This window comes from Culex pipiens, chromosome 2 (assembly GCF_016801865.2).
Source record: "Culex pipiens pallens isolate TS chromosome 2, TS_CPP_V2, whole genome shotgun sequence".
Classification (NCBI taxonomy): domain Eukaryota; kingdom Metazoa; phylum Arthropoda; class Insecta; order Diptera; family Culicidae; genus Culex; species Culex pipiens.
Window position 1 is genome coordinate 176,586,062 of NC_068938.1, and position 17,814 is coordinate 176,603,875.

The 17,814-nt window shown below is 34.3% G+C and overlaps 1 protein-coding gene across 4 annotated transcripts in view; it reads right to left on the reverse strand.

Moving 5' to 3' along the window:
- LOC120423486 (long-chain-fatty-acid--CoA ligase 6) overlaps positions 1-17,814 on the reverse strand; it is a 71,838-nt gene that overhangs the window by 14,202 nt on the left and 39,822 nt on the right. Inside the window, exon 1 of one of the 4 annotated variants that reach the window (XM_039587323.2) lies at positions 15,996-16,950. The exons of the other annotated variants lie outside the window; for them this stretch is intronic. Coding sequence (XP_039443257.1) covers positions 15,996-16,067 — 72 coding nt within the window. The 5' untranslated portion in view covers positions 16,068-16,950. Of the gene's footprint in view, positions 1-15,995; positions 16,951-17,814 lie in introns of those variants that run through there. 4 annotated transcript variants of the gene reach the window in all.

A 17,814-nucleotide genomic window follows, 5' to 3' on the forward strand; every position in this document is an offset into this window, starting at 1 on the left:
AGTGCTAAACATAGAGAATCTGAGAAGGCAGAGTTTGGAGAAACAAACCATGAAAAATGACAGTTTTGGAAATTGGAAGATCCTCCCACAAAGATTCATCTGAATAAAAAATTCAAGGATTAAACTTTCCTGTGTACTTGCAAAGATATTTTGATATTCGATTTAAAAAAACTCAGGAAAAATTTAGGTTAAAAGCAGTGTTGCAAATGAGTGATAAAAAAGCTATCAATAGATTATCTCTGCACCAAAAATATCCAAGAGTATAGTGGCCGTCACTATAGCTTGTGAGATCTCTTCTTGTGTCTCGTGATTTCCAGCGATGTCATTCTCTCTCTATCACTCTTCCCCTTTTCCTCGACTATGCGCTCTCACCACTGAGTCTCTCAATCTCTCCAAAAACTGCATTGAGGGAACGCGAGATGGCGACTAGGAGCCGACTACGCATGACGTCCCGTCAAACTGCGTTTACGAAATTGGTTTTGTGGCGGCTGTGGTGGTTAAATGCTTTTGCGGTAGGATGATCGTGGAAGCGGGAATGAGAGAGAAAAGGAAAATGTCAATCGCGAATGGGCAAACACGAAAACGTGTTCGGCTATGTTCGACGCTGAGAGTTTCAATGAAGAGAGAAGAGCAGTTGTATTTGAGGCATGAATATTCAGGTGGGATAATTGTAGTTGCTGAAAGCTGATATTTTGATATTTTAACAACCCTGGTTAAAAGGTTAAAATAGAATCATTACAAAATTTACTTTCGGTAATTTATTCCCTTTAAATTATTTTTATTAAAATTTAGAACTGAAAAAAAAAATGCAGAAGTTTTTTTAAACGTTCCATCATAAGAACCAAGCTTCCCTGCACCGTGCGGTACACGCGATTCACTTGTCCCTCGGGTTTGCTTTGCGCCTGCTTTGTTCGGTTTACACTGTACCCGACTCTCTCGAGCCGAGGGTATTTTGGTTCAACGTACCAGCGCACCACGACACTCTCGGTTCGTCGCCTCGGTTGTGTGTCTGGCACTCACCCGAGGCATGAACCCAGCGTATAAACCAAGGTGCTTCACTCGGCACGAGCCGAGGTACGTGCCGTGGTACGCGCTGGCGGTACATGGGTTCATGCCTCGGGTGAGTGCCAGACACACAACCGAGGCGACGAGCCGAGATTCTCGTGGTGCGCTGGTACGATGAACCAAAATACCAACACACAATGGGTTCAGGCTCGTGCCGAAGCTAGAAAACCAAACCCGCGGTGTGCGTTGGCACTGGCGCACGGGAAGCTTGATAAGAACCATGCCAAAAAAATAAACAAAATTTTAAAGATTTTTTTTAGCTTAGACCAGCGATTCTCAACGGGGGTACCGGGCCTACTTGATTTACATGGCAGGGGGTACCAGCCTAGAAGAAGGTTGAGAATCGCTGGCTTAGACCATTGCAAATTTTTATTCAAGTTTTGTTCTCCACCCCCTTTAAAACTGTAAAAAAAACACGAAGCAAATAAAAGCAATTTTGAAATATTTAAAATGCATTGTATAACGTATGCTTTTGTAATTTAGACTATTTGCAAATTTGGGATCACAGATCATGAAAAGACATAAAGTTTAGGAATTTTATTTGCCGATTTTTAAAGTAGCTTTTTTATTAAAATATCGATGCCTGTGTGCTCTCTTGTACTATCGAGATAGAAATCCCAGCAAGCTAAGCAAAAGAGGGCACACCGGCATCGATATTTTAATTATTGATTTTTTTATTTTTTTCTAGGAGACAAAACACATCAAATTTTTAGCCATAGAGTTGGGCCATTGCAAATATTGTTTTGAAGTTTGTGTCCATCGACTCAGGCAAAGATAAAGGGTATGGAATCAACAGTTGAACGAAAAAAAGTGTTTAAAAAAGTATTGTACACTTGTCAAGTTGTTTTTCAATCAATAGTTTTCAAAATATCGAAGTATCGACGATTTTTTTTTTCACCATAAAAAAATTGTTGCAGTACAACGAAATTCCACAAAAAATCAAAATAGCTTTGATCGATCCCAGACATGTTGAATATGATTTTTAGCGCAGTAAAAATGCACTTCAAATAGTTTTCAGTTTTCAGACTTCTATTTCCATTGAAATTTCTAGGTTTTATGTATAACTTATGTTTCCTCTTGGGGGCTACATAAACTTCGAAAATAGACGGCCTCATATTTTTTTGAAAAAAAAAAATGTTTTTTCGAAAAAAAATAAAAGTTTAAGTATTTTTTTCAGTTTTGAATGTAAAATCAAACTTGCTAAGGAAAAGTACTTCACAGCTATTTTGATAAAGTTCACAGTTTTCAGGATATAGCCACTTAAGTTTTAATATCAACTGAAAAAATCAAGTTGAGCAGTTCTCTACGAAATCGATAATTTTTTTTTTGAATTTTAATTTTTGTAGTTTTAATCCGGCTGAAACTTTTTTGGTGCCTTCGGTATGCTCAAAAAAGCCATTTTGCATCATTAGTTTGTCCATATAATTTTCCATACAAATTTGGAAGCTGTCCATACAAAAATGATATATGAAAATTCAAAAATCTGTATCTTTTGAAGGAATATTTTGAATGATTTGGTGTCTTCGGGAAAGTTGTAGGTATGGATAAGGACTACACTGAAAAAAATGATACACGTTTAAAATAATTGGTGATTTTAAATTTAACTTTTTACTTGATTTGCAAAAAACGCTATTTTTTATATGTTTTAGGGGACATAAAATGCCAACTTTTCAGAAGTTTCCAGGTTGTGCAAAAAATCATTGGCCGAGTTATGAATTTTCGAATCAACACTATTTTTTTCAAAAAATCTAAAAATTGGTCGCGAATAAATTTCAACTTCATTTTTCGATGTAAATTTTTTTTTTGTTTGCCCGCTTCTGAAAAAATATTTTTGAAAAGCTGAGAAAATTCTCTAAATTTTGCTTTTTTGAACTTTGTTGATACGACCTTTAGTAGCTGAGATATTGCCATGCAAAGGTTTAAAAAGCAGGAAAATTGATGTTTTCTAAGTCTCACCCAAACAACCCACCATTTTTCAATGTCGATATCTCAGCAACTAATGGTCCGATTTTCAATGTTAAAACATGAAACATTCGTAAAACTTTCCGATCTTTTCGAATACAATGTTTTCAAAAATTTAAAATCAAGACAAACATTTAAAATGGGCGAAATATTGAATGTTTGGCCCGTTTGAATTGTTGGTCTTGATTTAAAAAAATTAAAAATATTTTTTTCGGAAAGATCGGAAAATTTCACCATTGAAAATCGGACCATTAGTTGCTGAGATATCGACATTCGAAAATGGTGGGTTGTTTGGGTGAGACTTAAAAAACATCAATTTTCCTGCTTTTTAAACCTTTGCATGGCAATATCTCAGCTACTAAAGGTCGTATCAACAAAGTTCAAAAAAGCAAAATTTAGAGAATTTTCTCAGCTTTTCAAAAATATTTTTTCAGAAGTGGGCAAACATGTGCACTAATTTAAAAAAAATGGAAAACTGCGACTATTTTCAAAAAAGTTACCTAAAAATGGCTTTATGAAAATTTCACTAAAGTACTATTTGATTGCAAATTTGATTTTACATCGAAAAATGAAGTTGAAATTTTTTTTGCGACCAATATTTTGATTTTTTGAAAAAAATAGTGTTGATTTGAAAATTCAGAACTCGGTCAAAGATTTTTTGCACAACCTGGAAATTTCAGAAAAGTTGACATTTTATGTCCCCTAAAACATATAAAAAATAGTGTTTTTTTGGAAATCAAGTTATAGTGACTTAAAGTTAAATTAAAAATCACCATTTTTTTAACGTGTATCATTTTTTTTCAGTGTAGTCCTTATCCATACCTACAACTTTGCCGAAAACACCAAATCGATCAAAAAATTCCTTCAAAAGATACAGATTTTTGAATTTTCATATATCATTTTTGTATGGACAGCTGCCAAATTTGTATGGAAAATTATATGGACAAACTAATGATGCAAAATGGCTTCTTTGGGCATACCGAAGTCACCAAAAAAGTTTCAGCCGGATTAAAAAAAAAAATACAAAAAAAATCGAATGACCGAAATCTCAGAGAATTGCTCAGTTTTTAAATTTTTTTTTAATATAGTGCTCATGATTGTCCATTCCTGAAAAATGAAAATAAAATTGCCTGAGAGGGTATACCGGTTCTATTCAGCAACGGATGAAGAACCATGGTTGGTCTCTCATGCTCATGGTGCATTTTTTAACCGTTCACTTTTAAATGTGTATTTAAAAAAAAACAAAATCACAACCCTTTCTCTAGCCAGCCTGTCACCCGACTTGATGCCAACTGTCTCCCAAATGACAGCCTCGTGCCTTCCCGCGACTGCCAAATGTCACGGCCAACCCAGTCGGAAGTAACAAGCGAGTGGCATGATGTGGCACGATCCGTGACGATCTTGCGAAACCGCGATCCCACACCTGTCAAGCGTGATGCCAGTTTTTTTTATTGTTGTGAGTCTTTCTTCAACTAAGTAACAAACAATTTCGAAGCAACAAAATAGAATAATCGCAGCCAATTAAAATTTAGCCAAAGTGAAATTCTTTCTGACTCACGAGTACTTAAAATCTCGCGAAAATTTTCCCCCATTTCACAAGAACGCTGATTTACAGCGTTCGTTAAAAGCAGCACCACACACAAAGTGCGCGTAAAAATCAGCTTGAAAATCAGTGAATGGATTTGCAAAAAAAACCCTCCTCGAAGGTGACGATGACTAAAAGTGCGAAAATTTTGCGCAGGTTTCTCTTAAATGTTTTGATTTATCAATGAGCGTGTTCCGCTGGGACGTTTTTTCAGGAGGGATGCTATTTTTTAGTTTATATGTTTTTCCACTCCCGCCGTGATGCGAAATTTAGTGCTGTTTTTATTGGTTGTGGTTCGAAAAACAAATTGGACACAATTTACGAGCTGGCGGGAGGGAGTTTTTTTTCTCTCGCAGCCAAAAAGTTATAGATTTGATGAAAAATTTGTTGTTTTTTTGCAATTAGTGAGTTTGGAAGCAACACTTGAAATTTTACGATTTTATGAAGTTGCGAATAAAAAATCGTGCGCCAAGTTTATCTCAAACTAATCATAGCGATGATGTGATCCTTCAAGATTTGCAGGAAAAAGTGGGATTATTTTTCTCTTTTCCCACCAAGCAATTTTGGAACATCTGGTTCCATTTGACCGGCGGTATCTGTTTGTTGTTTCGGTCGGCACTTTCACCGTTCAGTTTGAAATGTAGTCCTCCAGCGAATTACGGTCGTAATTTTGAGATACAGGAAAATATTGTTTCTATCCCATGTGTGTGTTTCGGAAAAGCTTTTGCGATTACCTATAAAATTTTGCTAGCTGTTTGTTGCTTCTTGATGCAAAGTGGGCGTTTTTGTTGTTTGGAAAGAAACTGTTTGTTTGGATTATTTTGGCGATCAGGAAAGTTGCATAAACAAAACAAGGGGGGAATTTTTGGCTGAAGAATGTGAGCAGTTCTCTCAGATTTCGGTTATTCGATTTTTTTTTGTATTTTTCAATCCGACTGAAACTGTTTTGGTGCCTTCGGTATGCCCAAAGAAGCCATTTTGCACCATTAGTTTGTTCATATAATTTTCCATACAAATTTGGCAGCTGTCCATACAAAAATGATATGTGATAATTCCAAAATCTGTGCCTTTTGAAGGAATTAATTGATCGATTTGGTGTCTTCGGCAAAGTTGTAGGTATGGATACGGACTACACTGGAAAATATTATACACGGTAAAAAATTGTTTGGTGATTTTTTATTTAACTTTTTGTCACTTTTGTTGATTTGCATTTTCTGATATGTTTTAGAGGACATCATCAAATGCCAACTTTTCAGAAATTTCCAGGTTGTGTAAAAAAGCTTTGACCGAATTCTATATATTTTGCATTATTGAACTTTGTTGATACGGCCCTTAGTTGCTGAGATATTTTCATGCAAGTGTTTAAAGATAGGAAAATTGAAGTTTTCTAAGTTTCACCCAAACGACCCACCGTTTTCTAATGTCGATACAGTATGTAAAAAAAGTATTTACACCCCTTGGGCACTATGCACATTTTGTGATGAAACATGTAAAAAATTTAAAGTTTGACAGAAACCTAGTACTACGTTTTGTTCAGAAACTCATGCCAAACATTTTGCTACAAACAGCTCATGAAAAGATGATTTCTATAAAAAGTTATATAACAAATACTATTACGAAAATAAAAAAGGTGCAAAAAAAGTTTGTACACCTTTCGAAAAATTAACATAAATAATGTTATTTGTTGACAAATCACCATAAATCCAGTCTCTCAACTCCAAATAGGCATCCTTGACTGATTAAAAAAATAATTTGGATTGAATATAAAGTTTACTAACTACTTAGTATAAAAGTTTATATAACTCTGGAAATTCTATATAAAACTTATCTAAACTTAATTTTGCAAACTTTTAATTCAACTATATGTCAATATATTACCATAGAATTGCTAAATAAACATTTTGGAGTGGGTATAACACCGTTTTGGGGGTATTTGTATCGAAAGAATAGATTTTTCGTTGGAATTTCGTACCAACCCGGAATTACGTCGTCGGAAAATTCGCCGGCATCCGAACCGGTCCACAATTCTTAAGTCAACCTATGTGGCATCGGAAAGGGCATAAAATTTCCGATCTTTTGATACCCATACATCTAGGTTTTCTATAAAACCCACGTTTTTAAATACCTGGGCAAAAAGTAAGTTTGATCCACGAGAACAAAAATTACGAAATTCCATACATTTTTGGCAGATTGCTCAAACAAAACCATAACAATGTTTTTACCTAGGTATTTAAAATCGTGGGTTTTATAGAAAACCTAGATGTATGGGTATCAAAAGATCGGAAATTTTATGCCCTTTCCGATGCCACATAGGTTGACTTAAGAATTGTGGACCGATTCGGATGCCGGCGGATTTTCCGACGACGTAATTCCGGGTTGGTACGAAATTCCAACGAAAAATCTATTCTATCGATACAAATACCCCCAAAACGGTGTTATACCCACTCCAGAATGTTTATTTAGCAATTCTATGGTAATATATTGACATTTAGTTGAATTAAAAGTTTGCAAAATTAAGTTTAGATAAGTTTTATATAGAATTTCCAGAGTTATATAAACTTTTATACTAAGTAGTTAGTAAACTTTATATTCAATCCAAATTATTTTTTTAATCAGTCAAGGATGCCTATTTGAAGTTGGGAGACTGGATTTATGGTGATTTGTCAACAAATAACATTATTTATGTTAATTTTTCGAAAGGTGTACAAACTTTTTTTGCACCTTTTTAGTTTCGTAATAGTATTTGTTATATAACTTTTTATAGAAATCATCTTTTCATGAGTTTTTTTGTAGCAAAATGTCTGGCATGAGTTTCTGAACAAAACGTAGTACTAGGTTTCTGTCAACATTAAATTGTTTAGATGTTTCATCACAAGATGTGCATATTGCCCAAGGGGTGTAAATACTTTTTTTACATACTGTATCTCAGCAACTAATGGTCCGATTTACAATGTTAAAATATAAAACATTCGTGAAATTTTCCAATCTTTTCGAAAAAAATATTTTCAAAATTTTTAAACCAAGACTAATATTCTAAAAGGGCGTAACATTGAATATTTGGCCCTTTTGAAATGTTAGTCTTGATTTATTTTTTTTGATAATATTGTTTTTGAAGAGATCGGAAAATTTCACGAATGATTCATGTTTCAACATTAGCTTCTGAGATAACGACGTTAGAAAATGGTGGGTTGTTTGGGTGAGACTTGGAAAACATCAATTTTCATGTTTTCAACCATGTTTTTTTTGCGAATACTTCGATTTTTTTTTGAAAAAATCAGTATTGATAATTCGGTCAACGATTTTTTGCACAACCTGGAAATTTCTGAAAAATTGGCATTTGATGTCCTCTAAAAAATATCAAACAATAAAAAAATAATAAAAATAGTGTTTTTTTTTGCAAATCAAGTTTTAGTGACAAAAAGTTAAATAAAAAATCACATTTTTTTACCAATTATCTTTTTTTTTTTTCAGTGTAGTCCGTATCCATGCCTACAACTTTGCCGAAGACACCAAATCGACCAAAAAATTCCTTCACAAAATACAGATTTTTAAATTTTCATACAAAAACGATGTATGGACAGCTGCCAAATTTGTATGGAAAATTATATGGACAAACTAATGACAAACTAAAGGCACCAAAAAAGTTTCAGTCTGATTATAAAATGTAAAAATCAAAATTGTAAAAGAAAGACCGATTTCGTAGAGAATTGCTCATCTGTTTTCTGAAGCCTGTGTTGAAAAATACTTTTATTTTTATTTTATGTTGTTTACCCTTAATTTTTAATTATCCTGCAAAAAGCATGAAAAAATTACAAATATTTTTGACTCAGACCGATAGAAAAACATTTTTAAAGGTTCAAATATATCATAATTATTGTAAAGTTACAGCTCAGTATCACCGAATTAGAAGTTATCAGATTTTTTTTTTCTAAAATCATCGAATCTGCAAGTTAACTTTCTGCAAGATAACTTCAGCTGGTTTTATAGAATCAGGATTATTTCGGTTGTGATTAAACTAATTGATCGAATATTTTTATGAATGAATTAAACTTAATAAATTCCGTTCCGAAAATCATCACTAGCAAAATTAAATAAAGTTTAATATATTCATGAAAATATTTTAATTTCCCCCAAAAGTCCCTCCAAATGTTGGATGCGAACACATTAAAATTAGTATTGGGGGCTCTGTTTTTACAATTCTGTCCACATTTTTAGCACACTTATAATTTGGTTATTTAAATAATATTGAAACTAACGCTTATGCAACAATTTTTTTGTTAAGAAGTGTATTTTGCTACGTTTGTTTTTATTACTATACAGAAAATTCTAGACTCATTACTTCTAAAATTTTTACATCTTTGATTAGAAACTGTGCAACAATTTTAAAGCATGATTTTTATTTTATTTTCTTGCCCTAAAAATGAATTAAATTATCTTACAGTTAAGATTCCCATAAAATCTGCAAGATAGAAACCACTTACATATTCTATTTTGAAAGTTACAATGAAATTTGATATTGCCGATGCAATAATCGTTAAAAAATCATCTTAAATACAATTTTGACCAGTTTATTACTTTTTGAAGCGAATCTATTTTCGTGAACCACCTGGCAAAGTTCAAAGCAACACGAAACGATCGTTTTACCGAGCAGAAAACATGACGTTCCAGATAATTAATACTTTGCTGGACAGCAAAAATTACTGTTTGCGCTTCACTGAGGTCACTTTCAACAACCATTAGTGTCACTCTAATTTACATCAAACTTGAAATAAATTTTTGGCATACAATGTATTCTTGTTATTCTCTTTTTACAAGAAAAAAAAATTACACGAAACCTTCACACTTGAATCCAGCTCAAAAATACGCATCACGTACGAAAATAGTCCAAATCCCTTAAACTTAGGCCTCCACTTCTGACACCACCATGAAAAATTGCACATTTCCTCACTCTCGCCAAACTATGCTTGCCGTTTGAATTTTCCGCATTTTTTCCCGCACCGCACCATCCAGTGTCGATGAAATGTCTGTTGTCGACGACATTGAACTGTCGGGGAAAAAATAATTTTCAAATTAGCTTACGTCTCGGACATCAGTCATCGGGAACTAAGCGCACCCTTTTTACAAAAATAACACCTTGGCGGTCGTCGGCGTCCAAGTCTGGGGAGCTTGAACTTGTTCGTCGGATCACCTTAACAATTTTAGCTCGTAAACAAAAATTGGGTGCACGGAAAGAAATAATTCGAAACTTCGACTTTGACTTTTTGACTATATAAAATGAAGTTTGAATTACCAATATTTTTTTTAGGAAAATAGAAAGTGTTTATGATTTTTATTTTTGCTGTGTCAAACAAACTTATAATGTGGGTGCATCTTGTAGGTATTTGCTTTGGCTAGTAGTTCGAGTAGTGAAATTCTTTACCCAGTGGAAAAATACTACGACAAAGAATTTCAACGGACTGACAGAAGTAGAAGTTGGCGATTTATAATTAGATGTCGAGCGTTTTGTCGCCTTTGATCGTAACCAAAATAAAAAGGGAAACAATTGTCTCGTGGCAACGTTTAAAAATAATTTGATTTCAAATTTAGCACTAGAATAAATCTCGAAATTTGTCCACCCCTGAAAAGAACCCATCAGGAAAATTGTAAAATTTAGATCACGATCGCATCGAAATTGCTTCTGGCAGCCGACCACGCAAATTGTTACGCTGAATGCGCCCGCAAATGATTCGTGCAGACATTTCCTGATTAAGTAAGCCCCACGAATGCACACTAGCCGATGATGGGATTTAGTTGGCAGTGTGTACTATTAAAATGACACAGTCAATGATGCTCGGCGAAAATGTTTACAGTAATGTACAGGCCCGGTAGTGGCGTGAGTAAATAAATCATGTTCAAAATTTAATTCGGTATGGTTGGCGTTCAAAATCTGTTGAAAGATGACCAATTTTATCCAGTAAAGCAGTAAAGGAGTTATCTCCATCCTTCAAAATTCCTATTTCTCGAAAATCGAGAGTTTTATTTAGCAAATTCTTGGGAAGTCCCGGTTCCAAGAATATTAATATTCCTACAAACTTTTTATACATTGAAAACATTTTGAATGTAATGGATATTTTTTCATTTGAATTAATTAATAACACAGCAAAAAACTTACTTAATCCACCTTAAGGTGGTTGGTGCCTTCCTCACATTATTATACTATAGATAGGGTTGCCAGATTTTCAATCTTTTGTACTCATTAGGTACGCATCCAATGACCATAGATATCGGATATCGGACCACGTTTTAATCAAAATATCTGAAAATTGGCCTCAAAAAAAGTATAAATGACACTTAAATACTTATAACTTTTAACAGAGTAGTCAGATCTTCGATGTTTTCGGCTCGTTTGAAAGATCTTTCAATTACCTAACGTCACATGACAGATCCGGACAACGTTTTTGACAAAATATCTGAGATCCGGCCTCAAAAAAGTGTGCAAATAACACTTAAGTGCTCATAACTTTTGATAGGGTTGTCAGATTTTCAATGTTTTGGCTCGTTGGAAAGCTCTTTTGAAAACCTTTCTAAAAATGTATAACATGACATGTTTTCTTACAAAACCTTTAGAACTTTAGTCAGAATCCCTTTTCAGCATAACTTTTGAAATACTTTACAAAACTTAATAATATTAACTAGAGTCTTACGGGACCCCAAGACGGATCGAATGAGACCAACACGGTCCAAATCGGTTCAGCCCGTCCGGAGATAATCGTGTGCATTTTTTTCGGTGCACGGACTTACAGACATACACACGCACAGACATTTGTTCAGAATTTGATTCTGAGTCGATACACGGAGAAAAAAGAGTTCCCAAAATCGTGAACAAGCGTTCATGAAAATGAGAACCTCGAACAAAGTGTTCAAATCCTATGGTACGATTTTGAAAAACGTACCATGAAATTTGAACACTTTGTTCGTGGTTCTCATTTTCATGAACGCTTGTTCATGATTTTGGGAACTCTTTTTTCTCCGTGTAGGTATACGTGAAGGTGAGTATACGTGGTCGAATTAAGAAGTTCCTTTTTCAAGTGATTTTATAGCCTTTCCTTAGTTAGGTGAGGGAGGCAAAAATCATATTAATATTACATCTAGGAAAAGGTACAAATTTTATGTCAGAAAAAATGTATAATTTTACCACTTTTCTGGTGTATGAAATTTTTTCAATTTAAGTTGAGGTAAAATTACATAATAAAAGAGGTAATATTAAACCTTCAACTCAATTAGGTAATAATTTTAAGATTTTCATTTCCACTAATAAAAAGTATTCCGACTATGAAAAAAAAATCTCTGCAGGACTTTTTGGGGTTGGGGCTCACAACTTTATAGTTGTTTTATTTTTATTTTATGAGAAGGTTTCTTGTTAAATTGTTCAAAAAAAAAATCACTAAATCGGGTTTTCTTTTGTATTGTAGCAAATCAATCTCAGTTCCCAAAAAATTTTAATCTTTTCGCACATAAACTGAGTTGCGCAAAAGAATCATTTTTGAATATTCTCGATTTTGGATTTTTTTTTAAAGACTGTTCATGCCTTCTACAAATAAAAACAACCTAATATTTGACCAATAAAAAATAATTCTTAGTGGCTGAAAGGTGCAGTATTTTGCAATTACTGTAAAGTAATATTCAATTGCAAATTTGATTTTAAATTTTATAATAAAGGTTAAAAATCGAGTTTTTCCACAGATATTCGAAATATCATGTTCTCTTGCGGTGAATTGGCAGCATTGCAAAATAAATTTGAACTTATTTGTGTCACAGCTGATCTAGAATATATTCAAAAATGATAATTAAAAAAATATAGATTTTAAAATTATTCAATAATTCGTCGCCATCGTGCTAACTTGTCGTACGTGCATTTTGGGCCAAATTGAGTTAAGAACGCCATTTTGTGCAGCTCACAATGCCTCACCTTTTGACCTTCACAGATCCCCAAAATTCGATTTCAATCCTGAGATATTCAATAAAAACCGAAAAAACTCCATGCATTTTTGTCACTTTACATATGAAAGTAGTTTCAATCTTGTCGTGCTATGTTGTCACTCCATGAAAATTGATGTAAGTGCGACAAAAGGCCAAAGGGATTTCAGGCCAGGAAAGTCAGGATGCGTTTGTCGCACGTACAAGCTAGACTATCGTAAACATTTTTAATTATAACTCGGGACTCCAGCAACCAACTTCAACCAAACTTCGGGACAATGCACAGAATGGTCAGCCAAACAAAACGTGTTTGTTATTGTTTACATTGCGTGCTCTCGTTTTTGTATATTCAAGGTCAAACATTAAAACCCGTTTTTCTCGGAACGTCAAAATGGCGGGTACGACAAGATAGCACGACGACGTCGAATTGGCTCTCAAGGTCGTTCAACGAGATTTTTCGAACTCTGTACTAGTTTTCCTTGAAAGTCCAATTATCTTTTTTTTGCGTCCTAGAGTATTGAAATCGGTTGTTCAATGGCGCAAAATTATGATTTTTTGAAAATTGTGTTATTTTGTTGTAAAAATAATTATTTAGCGGACCACCCTATTACAGCGAAGGTCTCCGAAAGGCTAAACAAAAAAATACATTTCTAATTATTTGGGTCAAAAAACCTTTACTCCGATTTTTAGCGAAATCGAAGCACTTTATTTTTATATTTTGTTGAACTTTCATATGGAACTTGTGTATAATGATATTTCAATTCCATGAAAACATATTTTTATTTTTTTTGTACTCCTAATTTTTATTTTAAATTAATTATTTGATAGAAAACATAAAATGTTAGTTGCATTTATGCATAAAAGAAACTAAAATTGAAATTTTATCATTTTTGAAAAAAATATGATTTAAACTAATTTAGGCAAACATAAAGCGAGGATATGAAAAAAAATAAAATATTTTTCCAGAATAACTTTTTAGATTTCATGATAAGCAAATATTTTTCAAAGTTTATGTCGCTCCTTCTCCCTTCAAAATTGGTTTGAAAAATCAGGGGGGAAAATATTTTTGCATAAAACTGGAAAAATTTCCATGGAAATAGAAGTCTTATCAACTCTAAACAATCTAAAATGCCTTTTTCTGCATTGATAATAATATTTAGCTTGTTTGTGCTTGTTTAAAAATATTTTGAACTTTTATGAAATTTAAATGTTCAGCACCGCAAAAATAAAAATAAAATTTTCATAAATACTTTGAAATTTTGGAAAATTATTATTGCAAAACAACTAGACAGGTGCTATAATTTCAGTTTTTTTGCAAACATTGATCAAAGCTAAAAATGTCTCAAAAACATGGAGCAAACATTTTCTACATTTTTTGTGTAGAAGAAAGTGGGGCAAGTGTAACAAGCTAAGAAAATGCTCGTTATAACCCATTAAAAAGTTAAACAAATCTGTCGGATTTTATTATAATCATTTTTTTACGTCTTGATTAAGACTTTGTTTGAACAAGTTTTTGAAAAATCCAGTTTTTTAATGTAAAAAATTGATTTTTCGTACGTTCTACTCAGCTAGTGGGGCAAGACGAACAACCCGTTGGGGAACAACAATGCAATGCATAAAAAAAACATGTTAATTTGCTAACAATTGAACTGTTATCACTTAGATACATCAGATTAGAATGTATTTGAAAGGTTTCTTCCATTTTTAGATCAAATAATAAAATTTTACTAAAAATTTTATCGTTTTTTACGAAAAAATATTACTTAGATGATAGATAGTAAATTTTCATAATATCACTATATTTTGCATGGACATTTTTTTTAAACAATTGTTTATCAGTTTTTAAGTACTTTCATGTATTTATTTCCCAATGAAATATGTTGTTGCAGCAATTCGTATTTTTTTCCATACTAAAAATCCATATGGTACACTTTCCCCACCTGAACAAGATTTTTTAAAAGCTCTCAACAAAAATAACCAAAAATTAAATCATACTTTGTAATACGTGCATGTCATTGGTAGGGACACTACTGATCTAGGAAAAATAGCATTTGGATAAAATGAGCCTTAAAACGAACCCTAAGCCTTATTTTGTACTTTCCAAATATTATAAGAAAACAAAGGTTTTGAAAAAACTTCATTAAATCTTATGCCCCGTGGCGTTTACGTCGTTTTGGCGGTTATGTGGTAGTAGAATCAGCTTATTGCATTGCTAGCAACAATTCCTCATACTGAAATAATCAAAATTGTAAAAATTACGGCCGTACGAGCGATTGTTCCTCTTGCCCCATATGGTCGTCTTGCCCCATCTTCCTCTACATGTGGACTTCAACACTATAACGAGCATAAAATTTTCTCAAAAAAATAATCATGGGGCGAGTTTCTCCCACACGAAGGGTTACAAGACAAGGTTTAGTTTTAAAAAAAATGAAATTCCTCCAGATTTAAAAAAACAAAGACTGCATATATATTTTTTTTCTTTTTTTTTAGAAAAAGCACATAATTTTGAACAAAACTGTATCAATAACTCAATGTGGTGAAAATGCATTTGGGACATTTATTGGTAAAGGTATAGAATTTTGGCAGTATTGATCTTGAAATTCTCGAATACATATAAATCTGCTGAATTTCCCGGAATTTCTCGCTCATCATCCTATGTTGATAACGTTCATATTTCAAAATTTTAATCACAATGGACTCTTTGAGGATTTTACGCATTATAAAACTATTTGAATTTTTGTTTCATATGCAGCATTTGCATGCATCTAAAAAAAATTTTAAAAGTTCTGTTCTGCAACCCAAACGAATTACTCATTTCTTTAAGTTTATTTTTGAAAAACATTTATTGATTTTTAAAAATCTACAAGTTTAATACATTAACCAATCTAATATTGTTTAGTTATGTTGAACCAAGAATTCAACCAAGGATATCGACAACAATAAGGAAACCTTGCGTCTCCACTAAATAAAACGTATCAATTATTTTAATGAGGACGCATGTTCGCATTTAAATCAGAAAATGTTTGCCGTGTACAAAATTGGCAATCAAGCAGACAAATCATAACATTTTGCACTTGACTTTCTGCACCGATTCACGTGATGATTCACCTTTATCTTTACTCTCCTCTATCTTTGAGTGTGTTCCGAGAACCCCTGCCATCTGCGCGTTTGAAAAAAAATGCCAAAAATATTTCAAGTGTTTGTAACTCATCATCGAACCATCATCCCCGTCAAGAACCATCATTCTCTAGCCCCTCGCCGTCGCCATTTCTCTTCCCCCCTCTCTAGTCAAATTTCAATTTTTCAACAATATCGCGATCGCACTCATCTGACGCCGCATCGTTTAGAAAGCTGTTTATTCCTCAAATTGACCATGACCAACTGTCACCGCAACGCGGCGGTTCTGGTTCATGTCGATGTCGATTACCTTGAGCACGTCACTCTGGAAGCTGGGATTTATGGGCGGCCGAACCGGGTCCTGCGAACCGCAGCAAGACATTTTGGTGCCAAGTTTGAACTGTTTGGATCACTTCTTTTTATTTTATTTTTTTCAAATTTTAGTATTCTGCACTTTTCACTCACACTCGCACACACCCTTGGGGTGGGGTGTTGCAATTCTAGATAATGAAAATCACAATTGTACTATTGGCTGACACGCCAAACGACAATCCTTAATCTCGTACAACATTTATTCTTCTTTTGAGCGCAGTTGAGTCGCGCGGGGACATGATTTATGGCTTCTTCTCGCTTCTGGGTTCGGCGTGACTGACTTTACTCTATTTTTTCTCAGAGTGTATATTTTTTTTCGCGCAAGGACAGCCCGATTTGACGGTTCGTTTGGACTTTACTTTTTCAAAACACACACACTCACACACTTTGTTTTCTCTGAAATCTTTCGCGAATGTTCTTCTTTCGAAAACTTTTTTCCTTAGCAGCACAGAAAAAAATCGATTTTCAACAAATTCGTCACTTTGGCGGGACCCTTCTCGAGTGGGTTTTCAACGGTGACTGCTCCCCTCCTCTCTCACACAAGCGAGGTAATTAACTCGTTTTTCGCAAAGTAAGCCCCGTTCTAATTATAGGCTGCTTTTTAGAAAATTTATTATTTTATTTATTCCCCCACATCTTGCTGCCGTCGATTCACAATCCGTACGTGCGAGCGCGCCCGTAGAGTCCTCTCGAGAACAACAACCGCCGACTGACTGACCGAGAAAACAACCACCTATTGGCCCCCCTTCAGCTGTTTGAGAGAGAGAATGCGCAATCCCGTGACTTGGATTTTTCACGACGATCGTGGCACACACGTCTGCAACACTCAATGGGGGGAAAAGCTGCCCGCTTCTTCTTGTTCTGTATCAAAAAAGGAACATCCGCGACGACGACGTGCGTCCACTCCGAAAGACACCGCTCAGTTCACTGATCCTCCCTGGTTGGGAAATCTGTCTGCCAAGTCCTCTCTGGTCTCTGCTGGGGGGTGATCATGACCGCCGATCATGACGATGATGATCCTGCGCGCCACGCCAAGCTAGAGATCCTGCATGGAAGAGGTGCAAGCTGTGGCAAGAAATCAAGACTTTCTTGTGGTCTCAATGCTGACGAAAGTGAATACTAACATCCCCTACTAATATTCTTTCTACTGAAATGCTTTCAGAACTAACATAATCTTCTTTTTCACATAAAACTGTCAGACGATACCTAGTCAAGATATTCGCTTCCCTCTTGCAGGTTCCCCACCATTCTTTACGCTTACTAACATTCATTTGCGAATACCTCGAACGATTCAGCGAAAATTTCTTCAGCCTGAATTGGGAAGGATCATCATCGTTGTCGTGTTCCCAACAAGTGTTTGAATGTAGCTGTGGAATTGTGAATTTGGGAAACTTCATGCCAGTGTACACGTATGTGCGAATAATGCCAGAATGTCAATAGTTGGCAGGGATTTGGATGCTGTGTTTTGCGACAGACATGAGCGAGAGCGGGCATTTAGTGTAGTGGTCAGGTTTTATACTGCGTTGTCACGAGATTTGCAGTTGCCTTATTTTGGATTGGAATGTTGGTAGCAGCTTTGTATAGAAGAAGCGCATAATAGTGAGACATTTTTTATCCTCGTTGAAAAATTTCCCGAGAACAACCGTGATTTCCCAAAAAAAAATATATAATAAGTGAGAAAATTTTGTATCAAGATTAATTTCTGACATATTAATTTCTGATGTTTCTGTAAATAAATCTAGATTCATGAAAATAAT